Raw genomic sequence first — 23,918 nt, 5'->3', positions numbered from 1 at the left:
GTTATATGATAGTGGTGAGAGCGACAGTGGCCTTTAGAGAGACAAATAGTTTCAAAGTGGAGCTGAAATAATAAGACTTAAACACACACACACACAGACACACACACACACACACACAGACACACACACACACACAGACACACACAGACACACACACACACACACACACACACACAGACACACACACACACACACACACACACACACAGACACACACACACACAGACACACACACACACAGACACACACACACAGACACACACACACACACAGACACACACACACACACACACACACACACACACACACACACACAGACACACACACACACACACAGACACACACACACACACACACACACACACACAGACACACACACACACACAGACACACACACACACACACACACACAGACACACACATTGTTGTAATGTTTCACAGTTTAAACTGTAAATCATCTTTACAGTCGAACATGAAGCAGTTTTATATTCAACATATTTATATTTGTCCTTGAATAATGAAGAAATACATTTTTGCTGATTTATTGATTATTGGTATTTATCTGATGGAATTTAATCTGGAAAAATCAAATCAAATCGTGATCCCATTTTCTTGTATTGAATATTGATAATTGATTGATTGAGACTGGTTCCGTTTTCCTTCAGTGTTTTTTTCATATATAAGTGACGCCACGTCTCCTCCTCAAAAAGCCAATCAATCAATTTATTTATTTATTTAAACTTCATTCTATGACATGATGTAGTTTCATAATAGTCAAAAAAAATGTCAATTAAATAGTAAAATTTATGAAAACTACAAAAAAAGCAGCAAATGTTTGTTTTGTTTTTTTTCTTGATGAATTTCACATGATCAGTTCAAAATGTCTGTTAATTTAATATTGATTAATTCTGTGTGTGTGTGTTGTGTGTGTGTGTGTGTGTGCAGAGGTCGTACACGTTGATTGTGGAGGCCTTGGACTTCAACAATGATTCGTCCTCGAGCGGTGAGTACCTTCATCATCATCATCATCATCACCACCTCTCTGCTCTGTTTAGTTTCCTACTGAAACAACATGACCTTTGACCTTAGAGCTGCTCAGCCACTAAAACTAAAATCCATAACGACGTCACAGAGTTTATAAACAACCATGTGCATTACAACCGTGAACACCTGGGCTGTTGATGGGAAAGCTAACTTTATTTTATTTTATTAATTCATTAAATGTTTTTACTTAATTGACAAAATATTGAGTAAAGAATAGAAATGAAAATAAATAAAGAGCCTGAAATGACACAAAAACAGGCTTTAGTACATCCAGTCGAGACTTATAGAATCAGACAATAAAGAATAAAGAAAATACCAAAACCAGCAGGATTTAAATTCTGAAAGACAAGGCAACAGACTGAATTTATCTTTGTGAATATTAAAATCATTAAATACAGAATTTCTGTTCATTACATAAAACAGTCAGTTCATGTGATTAAATGAGTCTGGAATTAAAACACACAGACGACATTAAATGACCGTCAGTGAACTTCCTGTTTCATTCCTCGCTGTTCTTCTTGTTTATAGCAGCGATAAAATAAAACGTCCAACCTCCTGAGGACGAGTTCACATGTCCACGACGAGACCCATTCAGAAAACTGGTCGTGTGTGTGTGTGTGTGTGTTTTCACCCGGCGCTCAGCGAGGCGGTCGGACCGAGAGTGTTGGCTCGGTGCTGTATTTGGCGTCCCACAGGGAACCATTATAGGCCCGGTGTGAAGTCGGCTGACCCCACCCCCACCCCACCCCCCCACCCCTGCCAAGGTGGGTTACAGCGCAGGGAGCGAGGATGAAGCGGGGGAGGGGAAGGGGTGAGGGAGAAGCTGCTGTGCTGGGTCTCTGTGTGAGATTCTGAGGGTTCGTTCAGACAAACTGACGAAGTGCTGATGAGCCAAACGAGGACAGAACAAATATTGACACACACACACACACACACACACACACACACACACACACACACACACACACACACACCCCCTCCTCTTTTAGCATCAAAAAGCTAAGTGACCCCGACACGTGGCCTGTGATGGGCACCTGCAGCGTTCTGTTGCTGTGGTTCAGCTCAGGTGACTGAAGAGGGGCAACAAATGTCACAAATGTCCCTGAGTGACAGACTGACAGACCAACAGACCGACCTTGTTACCCGGCTGCTCTGGAACTGCAGAGAAGAGGAGGAGCGCTTCCAATACACTGAGCCTCGCCTCCATTACAGCAAATAAACTACTTTGAATCCATGTATCATTATTACAAAAGGAGGCAGAAGAATAACTGAACATAAGACACTGAGCAGAGAGAGAGAGAGAGAATGAGACAACACTGTTACAGCAGCAATAAAAGCCCCGTTAACACACAAAGGATTCTGTCCACTGAAACACTAGAGGGTTTTTAATTTAATTTAATGTGATAATAGATTTAATGTTGAGACAAAGCTGCCTTTGCTTTTATAATGAGTTCAATAAATCTACATCTAAAACTTCCTTCAGTGGGACAAGAAGCTGACCTGTGATCCACTTCTGCTGCCGTCTGTAATAAAGCCTGAAATCAATAAGTCCGATCAGCTCGATGTTCCACGTTAGAAATCTCATCAAGTTTGATGTATTAGCTTTGTTTACTGATCGATCAATAAAGCAACACAACGGGCCGAGCTGAAGTTCAGTGTGAACTACTCCGACACTGTAATGTGCTAAGAGATGAATTCAAAGGATTTTATATTCATAAAATAAAAGTAAAAGTAAGAGGTAAAGACTCCAGATGTTGTGGACATTATAAAGAGTACAGATGTTTCTGTCAGGCAGGTGTTTCCTCCACAGCTCCAGTTTCATCGATGAAGTGCCATCTTTGGATATTTGCTCAAACATCCTGGACGGAGCAGATCCAGCCTTTTTTTTCTGAGGTTAACTATTTTTCAGATCTGCTGCCTCAGTGTCACTTTCAGCAGCTTTTATTTTATTCTCCATCGTGATGTGAAGTGTCACAGTTTGCTTCCAGGCCGGCGGCGTCACCTGCTGCGAGGTCCAGCGTTTTCAGCTCTTTCAGCCGGTTAAACAAGACGCCGTCACCTCAGCCCGACCACGCTTTCCACCCCGCCGGTGAAATACCACAGAGCAGTTCAGCATTTTCAAACTGTGGAATATTCCAGCTGCCCCCCCCCCCCCCCCCCAAACCCCCCCAACCCCCAGAGCAGCAGAGTCCTGTTTGTGTTTGTGTTTGACTGTCGAGTTAAAGTCCCGTTTACAGCTTTAATTATTCGTCAGTTAATCATGACTTATTCAGTGGTTGCAGCCAGTTCTTTCAAAGTAAAAGCCCTCCAGTCATTCCTCTTTGCTGCGGGCCGCTGTGGTCCCTCTAACTCCAGACGACGACCTCGTCACTGTGCGTCATCCTTTAATAAACACGTCGCCTCTGTTGATAGAAATAGTTTCTACCAGAAACGTTTCCAAACTTTAACTTTAACAAACCTCTGTTCACTGGCTGCAGGACGTCTCAGATGTGAAAGCTCGTCTCTTCCGTCCGTCCCACGATCACGACTGGAACTAAAAGGCGTCAGAGCTTCTGCAGTTTTTTAAATCTCGGCTGAAGACACATTTTTACTCACTGACCTTTTAGTCCGTCCTCATGTTCAGAGTTCTCTTCTTTCAATCCTTGTTGTTTCTCGTTTTTGTGTTTTTGTCTGTTTAGCATCAGACTGCCCTTATACAGGATTTATATTGAGGTTATTCATTCAGTTGTTCACACTCATAAACAAGTTGACTGAACGTCCCTCCACCTCAGTGCTGATCTCCACCGTGTTGTGTTCACAGGCGGCGGCGGCGCCCTGATTGAGAAGGCCGTCCACTCGGGGATGATCAACCCGAGCCGCCAGTGGCAGAGCCTGAAGCACAACGGCCCCGTGGCTCAGTTCCACTTCCAGGTCCGCCTCAGCTGCGACGAGCACTACTACGGCTTCGGCTGCAACAAGTTCTGCCGCCCGCGGGACGACTTCTTCGGCCACTACGAGTGCGACCACAACGGCAACAAGACGTGCCTGGAGGGCTGGTCGGGTCCGGACTGCAACACCGGTGAGTCTCGCTCTCTTCTCTCTGTTAAAGAAACGTTCTGCAGTTTTTTATATCGTTTCTCTGCCTTTTATTCTGACGATCCACGTCCACAGACTTCCTGCTGAGATGAACCGTCACAGTTTAGTCTTTCACTGTTGTTGTCAGAGTGAATTTATTGTAGTGTGGTAATACACAATCCTCCTTCCTCTGGTGCTTTCAAATGCCTGTGGGAAACTTCAAACAGCCGCGACCGCAGAGTCGGCCGCTGACAGAGACAAAGAAATCCATATGAATGTGTCGATGTTTTCTGCTTGTTCCTCTGTGAGCAGCGATCTGCAGACAGGGCTGCAGCACGGACCACGGATCCTGTAAAGTCCCTGGAGAATGCAAGTGAGAACCCACGTCCATTTGTTTTGCTTGTACTGGTTTGGGGTAGTTAGTCAGAGAAGCCTGGAGGGAAGCAGAGACACTGACAAGATGAAGCAAATATTCATGTGATTCTTATCAGTATTTAGTGTTTTCTTTAAAACGCTTTAGTTCTCTGTGTATTTTCCTTTTTTGTTTTCTTTTAGATTAGATCAGATGTTCCAGCGTCACAGCAGCGAAGTGGCAGCAACTAATACCAGAAAGATAAATAATAGATATGATATAATATGCAGGATTTGATATTTACACAAATGTACAAAGTAAGATGGCGTGTGTTGCTCCTGACAGTACGAGTAACTTCTGTGTTGGTTGTTTCACTTTAAATAATATATAAACATATAAACTGAAATGATACTGACTCTAAAGTTCAGACTGATGGCAGTACTGACTGTGTGTGTGTGTGTGTGTGTGTGTGTGTGTGTCAGGTGTCTGTACGGCTGGCAGGGGGAGTACTGTGATCAGTGTATCCCTCATCCTGGCTGCGTTAACGGCAGCTGTGTGGAGCCCTGGCAGTGTCTGTGTGACACCAACTATGGAGGACAGCTGTGTGACAAAGGTAAACACACACACACACACACACACACACACACACACACACACACACACACACACTCTACATTTTCAGCAGCAACATTTCACCCTCATCACGTTACAAGAACCAGGGCAGTGATTGGTCAAATGTAAAAGCTGCAAGTAGAATTCAGAGTAAATCTGTTCATTACAGATGATAAATATTAATGAGCTGCCTTAATGATTAATATTAATTATTACCTCAGATCTGAACACGTGCGGGACGCGGCAGCCATGTTTGAACAGAGGAACCTGCAGCAACACGGGACCAGACAAATACCACTGCTCCTGCCCCGACGGCTTCTCTGGAGTCAACTGTCAGAGAGGTGAGGGGGGCGGGGTCGACGCTTCGTTTCCCATGGCAATATCCGTGTTATAGTCAGTATCCCCAGAGGATGAACCATTCATAATCTGGACATTTCCTCTGGTGCCATTATGAGGAAAAATATTCCACCTCTGCATAAGAAATAAAATAAGAATAAAGACTTAGACTTTCATGAAATAGTCTGATCCCATTCCTGCTCCCCAGAGTTGAACCACTACAGCCACCGTGTTTAATGTCCATTAGAAACCGTAGAAGAAGAAGCTCCTTCCAGCATCTGTTCCCGCCTCGTAATCATCCTGTTTAGACATTTTCTTAGCATCAAATATAATCCAGGTGATTGGTGCTTGTTTCCATGGTTACATTGCTAACAAAAATAGCTCGTAGCTAATTCAGCGAGATTGACCCACTGATTGTAACCACTGAGCCTCGTCTCCACAGCGGACCACGCCTGTCTGTCCAACCCCTGTTTGAACGCAGGCAGCTGTGTGGAGACCAGTCAGGGTTTCGAGTGTCGCTGCGCCCCCGGCTGGACCGGACCCTCCTGCTCCATCAGTAAGCTCCATCTCCTCTCCTTCAGCCTTTATTTGATCCTCGACTGCTGGACTGAATTGTCTGTGTGTCTCAGATGTGGACGAGTGTCTGGTGAACCCCTGCAGTCATGGAGGAACCTGCCAGGACCTGGTTAATGGTTTCAAGTGCACCTGTCCTCCTCAGTGGACCGGAAAGACCTGCCTCATCGGTGAGTCCTCCTTCAGTCCACAGAACCAGAACTTTTTCATTTCAGAAAAGGTTTGACAGGCTGTTCAGGAAACTTTTTATTTAAGTTATAATTCTTCCGTTGTGGAGATTTGCCATCGTTTGATGTGGATCTCGTTGTTCATAAACCTCCACGTCGGGCTCCGTCCTCCGCCTCCTTCCTTCTGGGACTCCGGAGGTTTTTGTTCCTAATCTCCAGGATGATCTCCGGAGGGATGGTTATGGTTTGGGGGCTCAGCTTCCGAGATCGCCCCACCACAGCGCTAATCCACCGCCGTCCACAAACTACCAACCACTCAACCTTTAACTGTGGCTGGTTAGTTTGGACTGCCAGCTCTCGTTGTGGAGCCTGTTTTCCACTGCTGAGTGAGTCTGGACACATCCACCGCTCTCAGATGTTACTAATGCTCCTGACTCAAAGCCAGACTCAGAATAGCAACTGAGGACTCCAAATCAACCCATTAACACTGTTTACATTTCACTATTCCAGACACTCAGGAATGACATTTGTTCCATCTGTTGTCAGCGTGCTGTGACTCCTGACCTTTGACAGCTGTGTCCCTGGTTGTTCATTGACTTTGGTTAAATGGTGAAAACTAACGAAGCATCATTAAGGCAACACTATATAACTGGAAAGGAGCCACTGTGAACACAAGGCATCTGCAGGATGATGCTAAATGCTAAAATGTAGTGGAACAAAATCATAAAGTCAACAAACGGATTCAGTATCTATCTACAGTTAGCTAACAAGCTAACTTAGACCAGACCAAGTAAGACTTTTTTATTTAGAAGTTATTTAATTTGAAATCTAACATCAGTTGTGTTTACAGCCACGCTACATGCTAGCAGCTTTTCAAGGTTGTGGTTAGGTGTGACACTGCTTTGAGCTAAACGGTAGCATGGCAATATGCTAACAATGACCAGGTTTAGCAGGTATATTAATTAAGATGTTCACCATCCTAGTCCAGCATATTAGTATGATAACATTTATTAATTAGCACAAAAAATGTACAGCTAAGGTTGAAATATCTGTATATTAATATCATCTTTGGCTACAAAATCTTTCAAACGGAGTCCATGCTAACCGCTGTCAGTGAATCGTAGCGATGTAGCATGTGTTAGCCTTAAATCTTCTGACATTATTATTACACCCAGATCTTTTCCCTCTGTCGGTTTAAAAAAAACAGCTGTGTGTCGTTTTCTTCCTTTAATCAAGCATCAAGATGGAGGAGTGTAAGGCAGCGCTCCGTCTCTCCTGCTGTCTGCAGGGCGCTCTGCTTTCTCTCTAATTTGTTTATCATCGTGTTTCAGATGCCAACGAGTGTGACGACAACCCCTGCATCAACGCCAACTCCTGCCGAAATCTGATTGGAGGATACTTCTGCGAGTGCCTCCCCGGCTGGACGGGCCAGAACTGCGACACCAGTGAGTAAGACGCTCCAACGCCACAATAATCTGTATGAGTGAGGAGGAGAAGGGAGGAGGCAGCTGCCAGAACATTCAGCCCACAGCAATAACAATTATCTTTATTTGTATATGAAACGTTTACAAAAGGCTTTTGTTTTAAACTTAGTTTGAGGAATTTTTTGTTCCAAAACAAAAAAATACAATAGAAAGAGAGTTTTGAAATCCGTGAAGGTTCAGCAGCAGCATGTTAGTGAGGACTGGAAGACGTGACGATGATTCTCACATACATCACTAGGTTCTTCCCACAGCTGTTGTTTAATGTGTTAAATCTGGTCCATCAATCGGTTTTGGTGTTTCAACTTTTTCATCAAATACTCTCGATGTTGTTGGTTTAAAATGACTCGTTGAACTCGTATCACATACAGATACTGTGTCCGGGTCCAGACTTACAAGTTCAACACAGCCTCAGCTTTTACTTTAACATTTCTTTTCTGTGTTTGTGCAGTTAAATAATTTAATAAAGCTTTTTTCAACAAGCTTTAAAAAACCTTTAACCGTTTGTTAAAGGGAAATCCTCCCTCCATCTCTGTCGTTTCACTTATAGTTGAACTTTAAAGCTCCATATTCTGGGCTTGGTGACTGCTTTGTTGTGACATCACAAAGTTCCAGAAGTCCTGACGGCTGGTTTTAAGGCTCAGTTTCTGAATACAGGCTGTGTGCATTTCTCTGTGGACTGAGGCTTTGATACTTTCACAGTATTAATATAGAAGCTAGAGCTGATCTATAATCACACTACACATGGACACAGACCTTTACACTGGAGGAGCTTTAAGTGTTTTACATCCCTGTTGTTTCCAAGATAAAGAAGAGAAACTTCCAGAACAATCGTGTTTGAAATCTTTTCAAAAACAAGCTGACATGAAACTTGTTGTGGATTGTTTCTTCAGATATCAACGACTGTCGCGGCCAGTGTCAGAACGGAGCTACATGCAAGGTGAGGAGCCTTTTGTTTTCCCTGTGCAACACACACACACACACACAACACACACACACACACACACACACACACACACACACACACACACACACTTTCTTCTTCAACACAGCAACAAACGGCAAACACTGAGCCATGTAGAACAGGGGCGTAACTGTGTGTGTGTGTGCGTGTGTGTGCGTGTGTGTGTGTGTGTGTGTGTGTGTGTGTGTTCGTGTGTGCGTGTGTGTTCGTGTGTGTGTGTGTGTGTGTGTGTGTGTGTGTGTGTGTGTGTGTGTGTGTGTGTGTGGCCTCCCATGACAACAGCAGATCAGATTTCTCCAAACTGTCTCATTTCCCAACAGCAGATAAACAGTCTGTCCTCGTTCTTTTCCACTGGAGATTATTTTTTCTGCCTTTCTTCTTCTCACAATGGTTTCTTGTTTACGGATTCGAGTCAGATCACGTTACATCGGCAGCAGTTGATGTGATCATGCACAGTGTACACAGTGTGATTTATAGTATTTATGGGTCAGTGTCATCACAAACCATTAACAAAATCAGAGTGAAGGTAATTTGAACAACGTCTCCCCAGAGGCCAAAACAATATCTCAGTTTCAAACCATAATAACGTGGCTATAAATGTCTACAAATGGTGCGTTCAAGACGACGGTAAATTGGAAACTTCTGTTCACACATCAACTGTGAAAACAATATGGACGCCTGCAGTAACATCTTCACACTTTGTTGTTGTCTTTACAATGAACACGGAAAGTGTCTGAGGTGAATGTACTTCTGTTTAAAGTCAAATACAAAATAGTTGAACATAAATAGCAAAGAGAACGATAATAAAAACAATCTGTGTAAAAACAAACACAACATGAATCCTGTAAATGTAAATATATCACATACAGTAGTAAATAACATGTTAAATGTAATTAAATAGTGTTTGTGATATTACCATCCCTACTAGTGATGATGGCGGATGCCATGATTGTAGTTGTTATGACGTCAAATCCTGCCTTGAAATAATTTTTTTCTGAATCTGACCTTGTAATTTCCAACTTTCCAACGTGTCGTGAACGCAGCATTAGTTTGGCTTAAAAGCTAACGTCAGTTTCTGCCTGGTTGTTTAAAATCACTGACGCTGAAAAGAGACAAATAAATCAGTTGGACTCGAACATACAAGCAAACAGACATTACAGAGTAATGCTTTAATAAACTGTGACACTGTTAGCACATCCGCTACAACTCAAATTTGGCTAATTAGCTTTGCGCTAACTAGACTTCTCAATATAGCGCTTCATTAAGCTGCTTGACGTTGACACATTTTTCTATATTTAATATTAAATGCTTCCTCGTGAGGAGAGAAGACTGTTTGATTTCTGTCAATCAAATGTTTGTAGTGTTGCACAGTTAGCCTGTTAGCTACATTAGCGCTATCAGGTTTGTTGACCATCAGTCCAGTCCGTCCAGCAAATCTAAAAACTGATACGCGATTTAGAAGTTTAACAAATGAGGACAGCTTTTTTATTTTTTAAATCTGTTTATTGATAATAAAGTTAAATAAAATATAAATACTAAATACAATACTTATATTGTACTTGTAAACAAGTACAATATATTTTACGATTTGAAAAAGGAAAAAAGAAAAAGAAAAAAATAGGGCATTAAGATGAAGAGAGACTCGTGGTTCTCAGGGTTCATCAGAGCGGGACATTTAGACAGTAACAGGTGATCACAGTAGTAACTCTGTCCGTGTCCGTCCTTCAGGACCTGGTCAACAGTTATAAGTGCGTGTGCTCGCCGGGTTTCGGCGGCGAACACTGTGACAAAGACGTGGACGAGTGCGCCAGCGGGCCGTGTCTCAACGGCGGCCGTTGCCATGATGAAGTGAACGGCTTCCACTGTCTGTGTCCACCCGGTTTCTCTGGAAGTCGCTGTCAGGTGAGCTGTTGCAAAGCCACGCCCACTTCTGTAACCTGGGAGGTTTCATTTTTGGATGTAAACCATATTAACAAACAAACATTTACCAGGATTCAGCAGCAGGTGGTTTTCCTAACGTCTGTTGTGATTTAACCTGCTGCTCATAAGAGTTTATTGAATTAAATAATAATAATTAGATTATTAGAAAATATTAATTTTCAAATTTTAAAAAGTTTGAGAATCACACAAAAAGGGAATGAATGAAGGAACCGTACACCTCCACTTAATGTTGAAATGTTTGAAATTCAATATATAAACCAGATTAATTATAATGTGTGTTGATGCAGCGATGGTGGGAGGTAACATCATCACACAGAATCAAACGGCTGTTTATCTTCTCTTTCTTCTCTTTCCCGCCTCATGTTCAGAGATAATCGCTGTAACTTTACACCACGTCTTTGTCTGACCGGCTCACAACTCAAACCTCAACCTGAAAGAAACTGAGTTAAAGATGTTTGCAGTCATACTGATGGATTTAGTAACTGTTTAAAAGATAATCAATATTGTTATCATCATTTAAAATCTTGTGTGTTGATGTGCACCCCACAGCCTGACATCATCCTCTCAAAGGTGTGTTGGCGACCTGTATATGGTTACCATGGAGACGTGTATTGTGCAGGTGTCATAGAAACAGTGCTGAAGCTCAGCTGTTCTGTCTCTCTACAGTTGGATATCGATTACTGCCTCCAAAGTCCGTGTCAAAATGGCGGCCATTGTTTCAACCTGGCGTCCGACTACGTCTGTAAATGTCCCGAGGACTACGACGGCAGGAACTGCTCGCGCCTGAAGGACCACTGCCGCACCACGCCCTGCAAAGGTTCACATTCAGTCTACGTTCAGTTACTCATCGCTGTCCCGTTTTCCATACACACTTAGCATCAACCTTAGCATAGCCATACGTTTCAGATAATAAATAATGATGAGCAACAAAAGCTAACGTCTTCACACAAGTAAAAGTGGCTTTTTCTAGGCTGTGGTTTTCGTACACTGGTTCCTGCCTTGATGCTAAGCTAAGCTAACAGGCAGGTGTCAAACTGGAACAAAGGACCCCAGTTGTTTTTTTCCTTCTAAATGTTGCACAAAAAAAATAATTTAAAGGAAATTGGCAAAAGAAAATGTAAATGAATGAACATTCCCATGTAGATGAAAAACGTTCCTTCCTCTGTCCGCTCTTCCTCCTCCTCCTCTTCCCCAGTGATTGACAGCTGCACAGTGGCCGTGGCGTCCAATAGCACGCCGGGCGGAGTGCGTTTGATTTCGTCCAACGTGTGCGGCCCCCACGGGCGGTGTCGGAGTCACGCCGGCGGTCAGTTCAGCTGCGAGTGTGAGGAGGGATTCACCGGGACCTACTGCCATGAGAGTGAGTGCATGAGGCTTTGAGTAATTATTATTTACAATTATATTTTTATTTTAATATTATTTCCTTCCTTTTCTCTCTGTGTCTCTCAGACATAAACGACTGTGAGAGCGCCCCCTGTCTGAACGGAGGGACCTGTATCGATAAAATCAGTCAGTATCAGTGTATCTGTGCTGAAGGCTGGGACGGCCCCACCTGCCAGAACAGTGAGTCCTCTTCCTCCTCCTCGCTTCTCTTCCTCAGCAGCAGCAGCAGTAACGTGTTACAGCGGCCATGTTGGAGGTGTTGTTGACGTAGTTTTGTCTCGTTGTGGCTCAGACATCGACGACTGCAGCTCTGCTCCCTGTCAGAACCGAGGCGTCTGTCGAGACCTGGTCAGTGATTTCTACTGCGAGTGTAACAACGGCTGGAAGGGAAAGACCTGCCACTCCAGTAAGTCCTGTGTGTGTGTGTGTGTGTGTGTGTGTGTGTGTGTGTGTGTGTGTGTGTGTGTGTGTGTAAAACTTTGTTTTTTTAATGTGTCACATTTCTGCATAATTTTCTTTCTGGCCTTTGACCCTGTTTTCATTCCCCCAAAAATTCAATTATCATCATGATTTATAAAATACAAAATTTATTACATTTGGAAAAGTTGTGTATGACCTGACTGTTATTTATATAATATACATTTTTAACCAGTTTTATGTATTTGTAAATCAAAGTTATATTTAATAAATGTTACCATTAACAGATCAAGGCAATTCAAAGTGTTTTAAACATGACATAAAACCATTAAGACAAAATAGAAAAGAAAAAGTGCAGGATATGAATAAACTGTCCATTAAAGGCAGCGAGAAACAGAAAGTTTTAAGTCCCAAAAAAGAACCGAGATTACGGCTAACACTGCTCGCTAACATTAGCATGTTAAGCATGTTGCATTGCAGCTTCTTATTCTATGTTGTGTTATGTGCTTGTTATGACTTGCCCTTTGTCTTATTGAACTGATTTAGCGGTTGAGCTTTAGTGTTTTGAAATAAGGCTCCTGCCAAACTGGGAGCTGTAAATGCTAAATTGCTAAAAATGTATGTGTCATTAGCATTTTCTTTAAATGTGAGAGTTGAGACGAGTTTTATTTCGATAGAATTATTGGCATTGGCATATTGTCGTATAGTAAGCATTCATTACAAGTTAGCTTATTACAGTGAGCATGCATACTTTTTTCATTTTAACATGCCAATTGTTGGCGTCGTTTATGCTGTATTGATCGTGCTAATCAGCTCATCAATTAAAAACAAAGCACATTTGAAAACATTCTGTATTAGAAGTGACAGTAAAACACTATACGACTTATGTTCTATAGTGTTTGTTTTGCAGGAGAGGATCTCTGTGAAACTAAAGCTGAAGCTGCTGTGAACTTATTCTGACTCAGCTGTTTTTACTTCCAGGGGAGAGTCAGTGTGACGAGGCGACCTGTAACAACGGAGGAACCTGCTACGATGAAGGAGACGCCTTCAAGTGTGTGTGCGCTGCAGGCTGGGAGGGGGCCACCTGTAACATCGGTCAGTCTCACAACACCTGTGTGTTTGTTTAAAGTGTTTCCATGGTAACCGCGGCGCTGACAGTCCCGTTTGTCTCTCCAGCGAAGAACAGCAGCTGTCTGCCGAGTCCCTGCGAGAACGGAGGAACCTGCGTGGTCGACGGAGACTCGTTCAGCTGCGTCTGTAAGGAGGGCTGGGAGGGCGCCACCTGCAGCCACAGTGAGTCACTGCACACCACGACACTGACCGACCACCAACATGCACCACAGTTCAAGTTGTAGAGATGTAGTCGATTAATCGATGAGTCAATTGACAAATAATTTGCAACTATTTTGCTTTTTTTTTTTTTTTTTTTTTAAACAAAATTTTCTGATGTCAGTTTCTTAAACATGAACATTTTCACATTTCATTTGTCCTCTGTGATAGTAAACATAATATCTTTGGGAGCTTTAAGTGAAGATGTCAGCTGGGCTTTGAGAGATCGTGAAGGATATTTTTCACAATTTTCTGACATTGGATTGACCAAATTACTATATAGAAAATAATTGTCGATTTAATCAGAGATAAAAAAAAAATAGCCATTAGCTGTCGCTTTAAAGTGTCTGTCTGAAGATATTACATTGAAGAGACTCACAACTCAGTTCACTTGTCACAGTTAGCGCTATACAGCCATAACTATACAGCTATACAGTTTTGAGGCATAATAAAATTTGAAAAAAGCTTTTTCCACATTGTTCCCACTTCTGTCACACTTGCTAATGTGTTCTCAGAGTTAAAAACAACAACATGCTAATATTAGCAAGAAGTGTTAGCATTAACCTCATAACACACGTGTAGTTTTAGTGACTTGAGGCTCCATTAACAAACATCTGGATTCATCTTCTGGGGACTGTGAACGGCTGTTCTGAAATGTAATAACAGACTAAAAGAGACACAGTGAGCGCAAGCTAACACAACGTTGTCTTTATTTTCCAGATGCCAACGACTGCAGTCCTCATCCCTGGTGAGTTTGACTGAATTAGACATTTGTGCTTTGGACGGGGACGGACACACACACACACACACACACACACACACACACACACACACACACGCCCACACACACACACACACACAACTGCCTGAGTAGCATTTTTGACATCAGACATTTGGTTTGAAGCTCTAGGTGTCAGAAATCCCTGCAGCAGCACATCATCCATCACTTCAAGTCAAAACACGAGGCAGTTACATTTGGAGTTGTGATTATTTTTTGTGATAAACCTTCGCATGTCGCATTAAATTCTCCTTTTTTGGCCTCCTCCTCCTCCTCGTTTGTCCTTTCAACAAATCAAATCTGGAACAAAACAGGAACAAAACAACAAAGTCTCTGCCAGTTTCGCTTTTATCTGCTCAGCTCCCACTCTTCTCTCCAAACCGCAGAGTCAGAAACTGCTCATATCTTTAAAAAACACCGATCAGGAGAGAAAAAAAAAAATGTTTTTCCGTCTATAATTAAGATTAGGGTTAGAATGAGGGTTCCAGCTCAGTTAGGTCAGGCTTCTTGATTTATAGCTACGGTGGGAAATTATGGTGAATTCAAACCATTTTTCCTCCAGTGGATAAAATTCTGTTGTTTTGCCTCTTTTTTTGTTCCAGTAGTTGAAAGTGTTGTTATTACTCGGGAGTGTAGACTGTACATGTCAGTGACCGTCTCTGTCCTCCTGCAGCTATAACAGCGGGACCTGTGTCGATGGAAACAACTGGTATCGCTGTGAATGTGCTCCGGGATTCGCCGGTCCAGACTGCAGGATCAGTGAGTGTTGACCTCTGACCGCTTAACATGTATCCCTCCGCTTACTTTACTCTCTCTTCTCTCACTGGCTTTCAGTTCCTGCCTCAGTGCCTTTGAGCCAGACTCTCTTCCAAACCTCAGCAGCTTTCAGAGTCGATCACATCTCTGACACTCAGTAAAATCCTGTTGTTCTCCAGAGTCGGTTCCGTCTGTGTCCAGTACATGACGTGTTTAGCCTAGCTTAGCACAAAGACTGGAAGCAGGGGGAAACTGCTAGCCTTGCTCCATAAAAAGAAAACAAAATCCACCTTAACAACTCAATCAGAAAAATAATCTGCAGTTATTTTAATTAATTGTTGAACACGTTTCAAGCAAAAATAATAAATTAGTTAAATTCGCTGGCTTCTTCAAATTAGATTTTTTTTCAATACTTTGTTTATTGGCTTTTGTTCATTTTAAATTTAGAGTAAAGCAGAACATTCAACCCCTCCCCCACCCCCCCAAAAAAACAAGTCTAAATAAAACTAAATAAACATAACTTTGAATATTGAGTTATGCGTATAGGTTGAGGTGATTATGGCCGAGAATCAAAATAATTAGATTAATATGCACACGTAAAAATATATAAACAAAAATAAAGTAAATAAAATAATAAATTACATACAAGGTAATATACCTATACTGTATATACACAAGTCAGAAATCATCAATAAGTAATTAAAGATCAATTAAAAGAAACAAGCGTATCATTCGGTTATCATCCTCAGATGTGATTTTTAAATGCGTTTTTCTTCGTCTCACGATTGTAAACTGAATATCTTTGGGTTTTGGACTCTTGGTCTCAGAGGAAATGCTACTCGAAGACAGACCTCGGGTTCTAGAAACTTGCGAAGGATATTTTAAAAATGTCCTGGCATTTTAAAGTCTAAACAGTTGATCGTTTAATTTAAAAAATACTCAAGTTAATTCATGATGGAAAGACTTATTTGCAGCCCTCCTGTCGTACAGATTCCTCTCTGCCTGACTGGTTTCTCAGCCTCCACCTTCTTTTTGTTAATAACGAGGGACAGATTTATTTACAGTGGATGTTCTGAGAACACAGTTGAAAACAATTACTTAAATAATTTCTCTTTCAGACATCAATGAGTGCCAGTCGTCACCCTGCGCCTTCGGCTCCACCTGCGTGGATGAAATTAACGGTTACCGCTGCATCTGTCCCCCGGGAAGAACTGGCCCCCGCTGCCAAGAAGGTAAAAGCTCCTCTCTGCTGTCAGACACTTTGTCCGACTTATATATATTGTTGTGACTGTGACAACAACTATGAGACATATTTTACACTTTCTCCTGTGTATGGTCTAAGATATTTTAGAAAATAAAAGAAAACGCTTTCCGCTGACTTGATGGAACTGAGTCTTTCATAGAACTGTAGTGGAGTCATTGGGATGATGCTGGTTTTGTGCTGCAGTGTCGGGGAGGCCGTGTGTGGTCGGAGGGCTGGTGGCTCTGGACGGAAGCAGGTGGGACAAAGACTGCAACAGCTGCCGCTGTCACAACGGGAGAGTCACCTGCACAAAGGTAGGACTGAGGTTTCGACTGTGTGCAATCACATTAACGTTTATGCTGTTGCACATTCAGTCTTCAAGACATTTTCCAGTTCCACTTGTTCCATGTGCAGAAAGCTTCATAAGCACATTGAAAAATAACATTTCTAGAAACCTTTTTCTGTCTTGTAGAAAGTCACAGATATATGGTATTGTTGTGTATGTTGACCAGTAAGAAACAAAAATAGCAGCAGGCAAGGGCGTAGGTTTGTATATGGACAGTAGGGACATGTCCGCACCAATATTTTGGGAGGACGAAGTCATATTAGATCATTCCAGTGTGTCCGCCAAGAGGCTACATCTCCAAGACTATGGATTTAGGCATGCTAACATTTGATTGGCTGAAAAGGCAGGGGCTATCTGAAGGTTCACATCATGAGAGAATATCATAGTGGTAACTAACGTCACCAGAAAAATGTCAACTGATGTTATTTAACCATGTTAGCTAGTGTTAACTAGCAAGCTAACCCTGGCTTCTGTGTTCTGTAGGCTAGCAGTCAGGTTGCTAGCAGGAGTAAAGATAAAATGGTGAATATATCAAAGTATGAGTTTCATTATTGTCGAGAAATCCCATGAAAATGTCGCCATGACGTTTTTTATGCCATACTATACTATAATTTATGGTGGTACAGTGGTTAGAACTACTGCCTCCACAGCGAAGGGGTTCCGGGTTGGTACCCCGGGCTTTTTATACCTTCCTAAGCAAAGACAACACAAGATGATCTAACTTCCTCTGACTTTCGTCTCCGACAGCTTTGGTGTGGACCAAAACCCTGCAGCCTCCACAGTAAGACTCATGGCTCCGAGTGTCTGGCCGGTCAGACCTGCGTCGCCGTCCAGGACGAGCGCTGCTTCGTCAAGCCCTGCCCCAGCCAGGGGGAATGCTGGAGCCCCGGCCACCGGGCCCCGCCCACAGCCAGGTGTCACCCAGAGAGCAGGTGCGCCAACGTCACCTTCACCTTCAACAAGGACATCATGGCGAAGGTCAGTCTCGGTTTCCTTCGTCTGCTCGCACCTTCTGAATTTCTCAGTTTCCAGACTATTTGACTTGGTGCTGTAGCTGATGTTTTCCCTCTGGGCTGCGACAGGGCGTGACGGTGGAGCAGGTTTGTCGAGAGCTCAGGACCCTCTATGTTGTCAAGAACCTGTCCTCCGATTCCTCCGTCTCCTTGACCTGCGAGCTGTCGCTCAGCACCAACAACGAGATCCACGTCGCTATCGTAAGTCCCGCCTCTGGAAACATATGGTCCAGACACAACACTCTGCGGCCTCTGGAGCTGCTGATATGATCTAGTTGACGATTTCCAGTCGACTTCCAGTACGTCACATTAAACATTTACTGAAAGTCCTGAAGTGCAAAATGGAGAAGAATCATGAAATTTGAGGTTTTTAAAAAAAGAAGTGAGAAGAGATAAGAGCAGTGACGGGTTACAAAGCCCCCGCTGACATAACCAGTCAGCTTGAAGTGAAGTTTTGTAAGGTTAACAAATAGTCTGAAACCACTGTTGCTGCAGCCAGAAGAAGAAAACACGTCCTGTTCTCCAGACGAAACACAGAGCGTTTATTTAGACTGAACTGTCAGAGATAGACAGACCGACTCATAACGCTGTTTCCCTGCCGAATGTTTCAGTCCACGGAGAACCAGAGAGGGGGTTTGACGTTCGTCAAGGAGATCACAGATCAGATCATGGATCTGGTCAGCAAGAGGAGCGCCAACAGCTCCATCATCAGCGCCATCGCCGAGGTTCGAATCCAGAGACGGCAGAGCCACAACGCCACCGGTGAGTCGACACTGCATTTCTCTCTCATGTATTTGAGTGTGAAAGTTCATTCTTGACTTTGGACTCAAGGACCACTTACGAGGTTTTTCTGATGCCAAAGATCAGAAAGAGAGTTTTCGATCTCCTCACATACGACCACCTGTTATTAGGGCTGGGCGATGACTTTCTTTCTTTTTCACAGTTTTAAAAGTTTAAACAATTTTTTTAAAGTTCACGTGGTGACATGAAAGCTTAGGACGAAGAAGACCATGGGATGGGGTTGAAAGCTCCTAAACATCTTGAGTTAAGACTGTTTTGTAAAACTGGACGTGCATGTTTTGGGTTGGTGAATGGATGGATGATTTAATGCCCCACTTCTATCAATCAAACTTTATTGGTACAGCACTTTTCATACAGGTTAGTGCAGATCAAAGAGCTTCACAGACTGAAAGAAAAAAGGACAAATCACGTGAGAAAGCTGAAATGAGATTCAATCAAAAAGATTTAAAAAGCCGTAATAATTAGCAAAAAAAAACAACAGAAAATAGAAATTTACAGTTGTGTCATCGTTAGGAGAGTGAAGGTCGTAGATGTTCAGGCGACACTCTGACCTCTGCTCCTCTCTCCATCCAGCAGACTACCTGGTGCCCCTGCTGGTTTCCGTGGTGATTGTCGTGTGGGTGTTGGCGGTTGCCTCGATGTTGCTATGGTGCGTGAAGAAGCGGAGGAAGCAGAGCGCCCACACGGGTGTCAGCACCCAGGCCGCCTCGTCATCTCTGGCGCCCGCGGCCGAGGACAACAACGCCCTCCACAACAGCGTCAGCACCACCCGTGAGCAGCTCAACCACATCAAGAACCCCATCGAGAAAAACCCGCCCAACCTCCATCAACAGCACCACCTCCTCCTCCATCACCACCTCTACGAGGACAAGAACTCCGTCAACGCCAAGATCAGGAAGTCAGACGGCGGGAGCCAATCGGATGAGGATGAGGTGGACAAGAGGCTGCAGAAGGCGAGGTTCTCCCGGGCGCCACCCGCGTACTCGCTGGTGGAATGGGAGGAGCGCCCCGCCCACCATACGTCAGGCAAACCCCCACACTGGACTAGCAAACAGGACAACAGGCATCTGCAGTCACAGAGCGTAAACAGGATGGAGTTCATCGTATAGCCACCGGGCGCAGAATGACAAGATCAGAAACTTGTCATTTTTTATTGTTTATTTTTTGTACAGAATTGAATTTCAGTGGATTCGCCGGCTTTGGATTTTTGCTGTTTAATTTATGTTTTGACTGACACTGGTCTGAACGGTCCACTGATTGGCTGGATCTCCGATTTCTGTGGACGATTGAACTCGGACATGCAGCGGCGTTCCTGAAAAAGCCTTTCACACTCGGTTTCAGTTTCATGAAATCAGTTTCATTCAAAAAAATGATTTGAGTTATTTGAACGTGCTGCTGACCTGTCGCACCGCAGCACCTGACCAATTTGGAAGAAAATATTTGTTTATTTTTGTTTGTTTTTTTTTGTTTTTTTTTGGGGGGGGGGGGGGGTTAAGTGTCAGCAGTTGCTGTCAATATGAAGAATCGTCCATGTAGAATGTTTCTGTATAGATGTAAATAATTTTTAATTAATCATTGTGTATATTTGATTTATTAACTTAATCGTCAAGAGCCTTAAGATATTCTTTTTTATTTATGAGTTTAGAGTCGAAGGGTCGACAGCTTTGTAAGCTTCACACTTCCTGATGGAAATAGTTTTTTGATATATTTTTCATCATCGCCAAAAGTGTTCTTGAAAGAATAGTTTATTTTTAGCCTTTTGGATTTGGGCATTTTCGTGCCTCAATTAAATGTTTTGTACATCGTCTGTTGTTTGATACTGTTTTGTTGGTTTGTTTGCCAGAGGTTTTCTGTTGTAAGTACTTTACATGTAAATGGAAGGGGGGGGGGGGGGGGGGGTTGCTGTGTGGTTAGAGACAGATTTTGCTGCTGCAGGGTCTTTTTTTATACAAACCAACATGGTGGCAGACGTATCGCTTTTGCTACTGAAAAGAAAATCTCCAAGACGCAACTTTTTTTTGTAATAATTTGTATTTTTTTGTACAGTGTAAAACAAATAGAGCTGACAACAGGCTTTGTATCCTGTTCCCATGTGTTTGTAATAATCTGAGTGATCAAACCTGCATAATTAAGGAAGTACTTGAAAAGAGAGTTCAATAAGAATACTGTAGAGCCATTATGTGACATTTTGCCTGTCTTTGATTGGAGGATGAAATAAGGCTGTGAAACCATGTTTAGTTTCAGTCGTCAGCCCCTTTAGTTTATGATGGAGGAATAAAAAAAAAAACGTCTTTCTCATGCGTTTCACTTTAGTGCTTTTTGGACCTTGAGAAATAAAAGTCTGTGTTCGTTACTGGCGACAGTGGATTGTTATTTTTTCGAGAGTCACAATCATGTCCCTCAGAGACGTTCGTAAGTAGTGTGAGACTTTTTACGGATACATGAAAAGGCAAAAAACCTACAGTCACAAAATGTATCACAGTGATTAATTTCAGTGTTTGTGTGCACACATAACAATACATACTGTACAGTAGCTGCAGGCTAGTTTTGCTAATCTGATTATCATTATTCTATAATAGTGTAGTAGTTATAAACACTGTCTGCCACGCAGCTTCAACAGGCTGAGCTACAACAGCTTTCTGAGCTACAGCAGCTCTCAGAATAATTAGATCTGGAGTTTAGATACGACTTTAACTTGATCATTGGAATTATGATAATAAACATCAAGTATGAATTTACATCATCGGCATCCAATCTAGTCTGTGAGAGTTGTGCTTTAAAAAAATGGTTTCATGGAAAAGGATTAACCTGTGAGTTTGCCAAGTTGTCTTGGTTCAGTTTTCCCACGTCCAATAAAAAGTGGTGCACAGCTGCTTCCCTAAACTTTGCAACAGGAAGCATCTGGAAGGCCAACAGCTGCCGTCAGCTGACAGCAAAGCAGTCAGAAAAACTTATTAGAAAAAAATTATCTAGCAGTATTAACTGTGACAGAAGACTTGAATCAAACCTGACTGAAGAGAGATAAATTGTTACTGTTTCGAAACCAACACAAGTTCAAAAACACTGAGTATTAGCAGATACTGCTTCTTGTACGACAGTGCAGTAGAACTAGTTTTTGCTTCCACTCACTTTGAAAAGGAGGTCTGTTTGGGATCCAGTTCCAGGTTAATAAAATACCTGAATAACTGAGTTTATGGGCTAATGACTCCTCACTCGTCTGTATTAGCAAAGACCAAAGTAGAAAACAGTCTAGTATCAGGCGTCTGTCACTCTGGCTGCTTCATGCGACGTCTGCAGAACATTATATCAACTGGCAATCGTTAACGTTAATCCCACGAGTAACTTTCCCAAAGACCAAAATAAAACATGACTGTTGTCTGCAAGTCACAGGTTACAGTCTGCCAAAGATTGTTTCTCAGAGAAAGAAGCATCACTCTGTATGATCAGGAGTGGGACTATAAATTGTTCATGGTCTGCACTTATACAGTGCTTTTCTAGTCTTAGACACCACTCAGAGCAATTTACAACACAAGCCACATCACATCCATATCCCACCGACCTTCTGATTAGTGGACGACCACCTGAGCCACAGCCGACTGTGTTCTTGTAGTTCAGCAGAGTGACGAGTCTTCTACAATGAGACAATCATGACAGCAGCATTTTAATTACAGGAGCCAGAGTCATAACATTCATAACAACTTCATAGTTCTCTCTCAAGAATTTTAATCTTGTAGCTTGTGGAAAAAAAAAAACAAACAACAAAAATACACATCTAAAAAGAAAAAAGAAAAGGGAGAAAATTAACGTGAATAGGTTTGATTTCTGTTTTAAAAGGAATCAGATTCAATAAGCATATTTAACAGTGCATTCAGATATGTTCAGTGTGAAACGACCACCCTAAACCTTTTAATTGAATTCTGTCTCGTGTAAAATACAAAAACACTATTTGACTGTAGAACTGTAACAGCAGACGCTCATGTCTGGACACTGTCAGCTGGTGAAGGAGGCACTGATGTCCTTCCAGACATTTGGACCCCCTACAGAAAAGAAAAGAGCCTTATGCAGGATATGGTTCTTGCATGCGTTTGGGTCGATGCGGGGCAAGGGCTTCGGTTTGTTGCTCTTTTGACCCAGACATCTCGCCTAACTCGGAGGCAGCAAACAGAGATGACTTTGTCTCCGTTTTTTCCCAGCCATCCTCTGCCCTTCATCTCTATCACACACTGTCCTCTGCGGACATGTGAGAGCGTTTAGAGAGACCCAGCCGTCCTCCGCGGACAAACAACACGGGACACTTTGAATAAATGCTTTTCCAGCAGGAATCCCTGCCCCGATGCCCAAACTTTCATCATAACAAACAAAAAGAGGGGAACCACAGCCCCCGCTCCTCCAAACAGGCCGCTCCACTGTGGTCGATTCAGAGGGGAAAGCTGCGTTTATGTGCATTCTTCTGCACTTATGCAAACTTGGAGATTTTTGAACATGAGGCTGAGGAGAATCCAAATCAGAGGCCGATAAGCAAACAGCTCTGTGCAGGGTTTCATGGGACAGATCAGTTGAATCTGAGTTACTTCATGATGCCAACCCCCCTCCCCCCTCCCTCTTTGTAAATCCCCTCATCCTCTTCCTCTCTGCCATTATGGTCTCGTCTTGGTCCAGGCCACAACTTCCCCTCTCAGACTCTGACTGTCTCCGTCTCTCTGCATCTCTCTGACAAAACATTTCATTCAGAACAAAATGCTTTGGTGACATATTTAAACGTCTGAATATACTATTATTTTTTAATGTTTTAGCTAATTTAGTCCAAATTATGTCTGTTCCACAATACTGTCAACATTTTTCTACAACATGCCGCAGTTCTTAGATGCTGAACGTGTTTTTCGTCCATGAAAGCAGCTGCTGGTTTCTCTTCATTTAACTGGCAAATTCAAAACATGTTTCAGACAGATCATCAGTCACAGTTAGCATACAGTTAGCATACAGTCAGCTGAATGAGGGTTGAATTGAAATGGATCACCACATAGCGATAATGTCTTTTTAACTAAAACAGGACCAAGTCCATCTCCCTGTTGGCCTCTCTGAGAGGCTGCACTCAGCTGGAGTTCAATACTGTTTCATTAAATCCACCATTTATGAGTGAATGAAGTTAAAAATAACTAAAACACAGTGAGTCTGAGGAGGCAGAAACAGTTTTGAGTGGCGTCTAAAGACTGTTGTCTCTGAAACATTGAAATAACAGCTGTAGCTTACTAACCTTTACACCGTATTTACCACAAGCTGCTGTTTGTATAAAAAGACTCCGGACCTTGACAAAAGTAATTAATGTAT

General features: G+C 42.6%; 1 protein-coding gene across 2 annotated transcripts in view; it reads left to right on the top strand.

Moving 5' to 3' along the window:
- The window catches only part of LOC130164396 (protein jagged-1a-like), a 30,355-nt gene extending 9,403 nt beyond the window's left edge, over positions 1–20,952 (top strand). The window contains exons 3-26 of one of the 2 annotated variants that reach the window (XM_056369119.1): positions 946–1,003; positions 3,845–4,102; positions 4,411–4,471; positions 4,933–5,063; positions 5,284–5,403; positions 5,841–5,954; positions 6,028–6,141; positions 7,470–7,583; positions 8,513–8,559; positions 10,312–10,485; positions 11,191–11,341; positions 11,720–11,884; positions 11,974–12,087; positions 12,200–12,313; positions 13,306–13,419; positions 13,501–13,617; positions 14,374–14,401; positions 15,105–15,190; positions 16,306–16,419; positions 16,635–16,744; positions 17,524–17,754; positions 17,859–17,990; positions 18,401–18,551; positions 19,167–20,952. In XM_056369119.1, coding sequence (XP_056225094.1) covers positions 946–1,003; positions 3,845–4,102; positions 4,411–4,471; positions 4,933–5,063; positions 5,284–5,403; positions 5,841–5,954; positions 6,028–6,141; positions 7,470–7,583; positions 8,513–8,559; positions 10,312–10,485; positions 11,191–11,341; positions 11,720–11,884; positions 11,974–12,087; positions 12,200–12,313; positions 13,306–13,419; positions 13,501–13,617; positions 14,374–14,401; positions 15,105–15,190; positions 16,306–16,419; positions 16,635–16,744; positions 17,524–17,754; positions 17,859–17,990; positions 18,401–18,551; positions 19,167–19,699 — 3,351 coding nt within the window. In that variant the 3' untranslated portion in view covers positions 19,700–20,952. Of the gene's footprint in view, positions 1–945; positions 1,004–3,844; positions 4,103–4,410; positions 4,472–4,932; positions 5,064–5,283; positions 5,404–5,840; positions 5,955–6,027; positions 6,142–7,469; positions 7,584–8,512; positions 8,560–10,311; positions 10,486–11,190; positions 11,342–11,719; positions 11,885–11,973; positions 12,088–12,199; positions 12,314–13,305; positions 13,420–13,500; positions 13,618–14,373; positions 14,402–15,104; positions 15,191–16,305; positions 16,420–16,634; positions 16,745–17,523; positions 17,755–17,858; positions 17,991–18,400; positions 18,552–19,163 lie in introns of both variants that reach the window. The other variant, XM_056369110.1, reaches the window with a different exon arrangement.
- Positions 20,953–23,918: the final 2,966 nt, after the last annotated feature.

The sequence above is a fragment of the Seriola aureovittata genome, chromosome 3, assembly GCF_021018895.1.
Source record: "Seriola aureovittata isolate HTS-2021-v1 ecotype China chromosome 3, ASM2101889v1, whole genome shotgun sequence".
Classification (NCBI taxonomy): domain Eukaryota; kingdom Metazoa; phylum Chordata; class Actinopteri; order Carangiformes; family Carangidae; genus Seriola; species Seriola aureovittata.
This window is presented reverse-complemented; position numbering and strand designations above follow the sequence as displayed.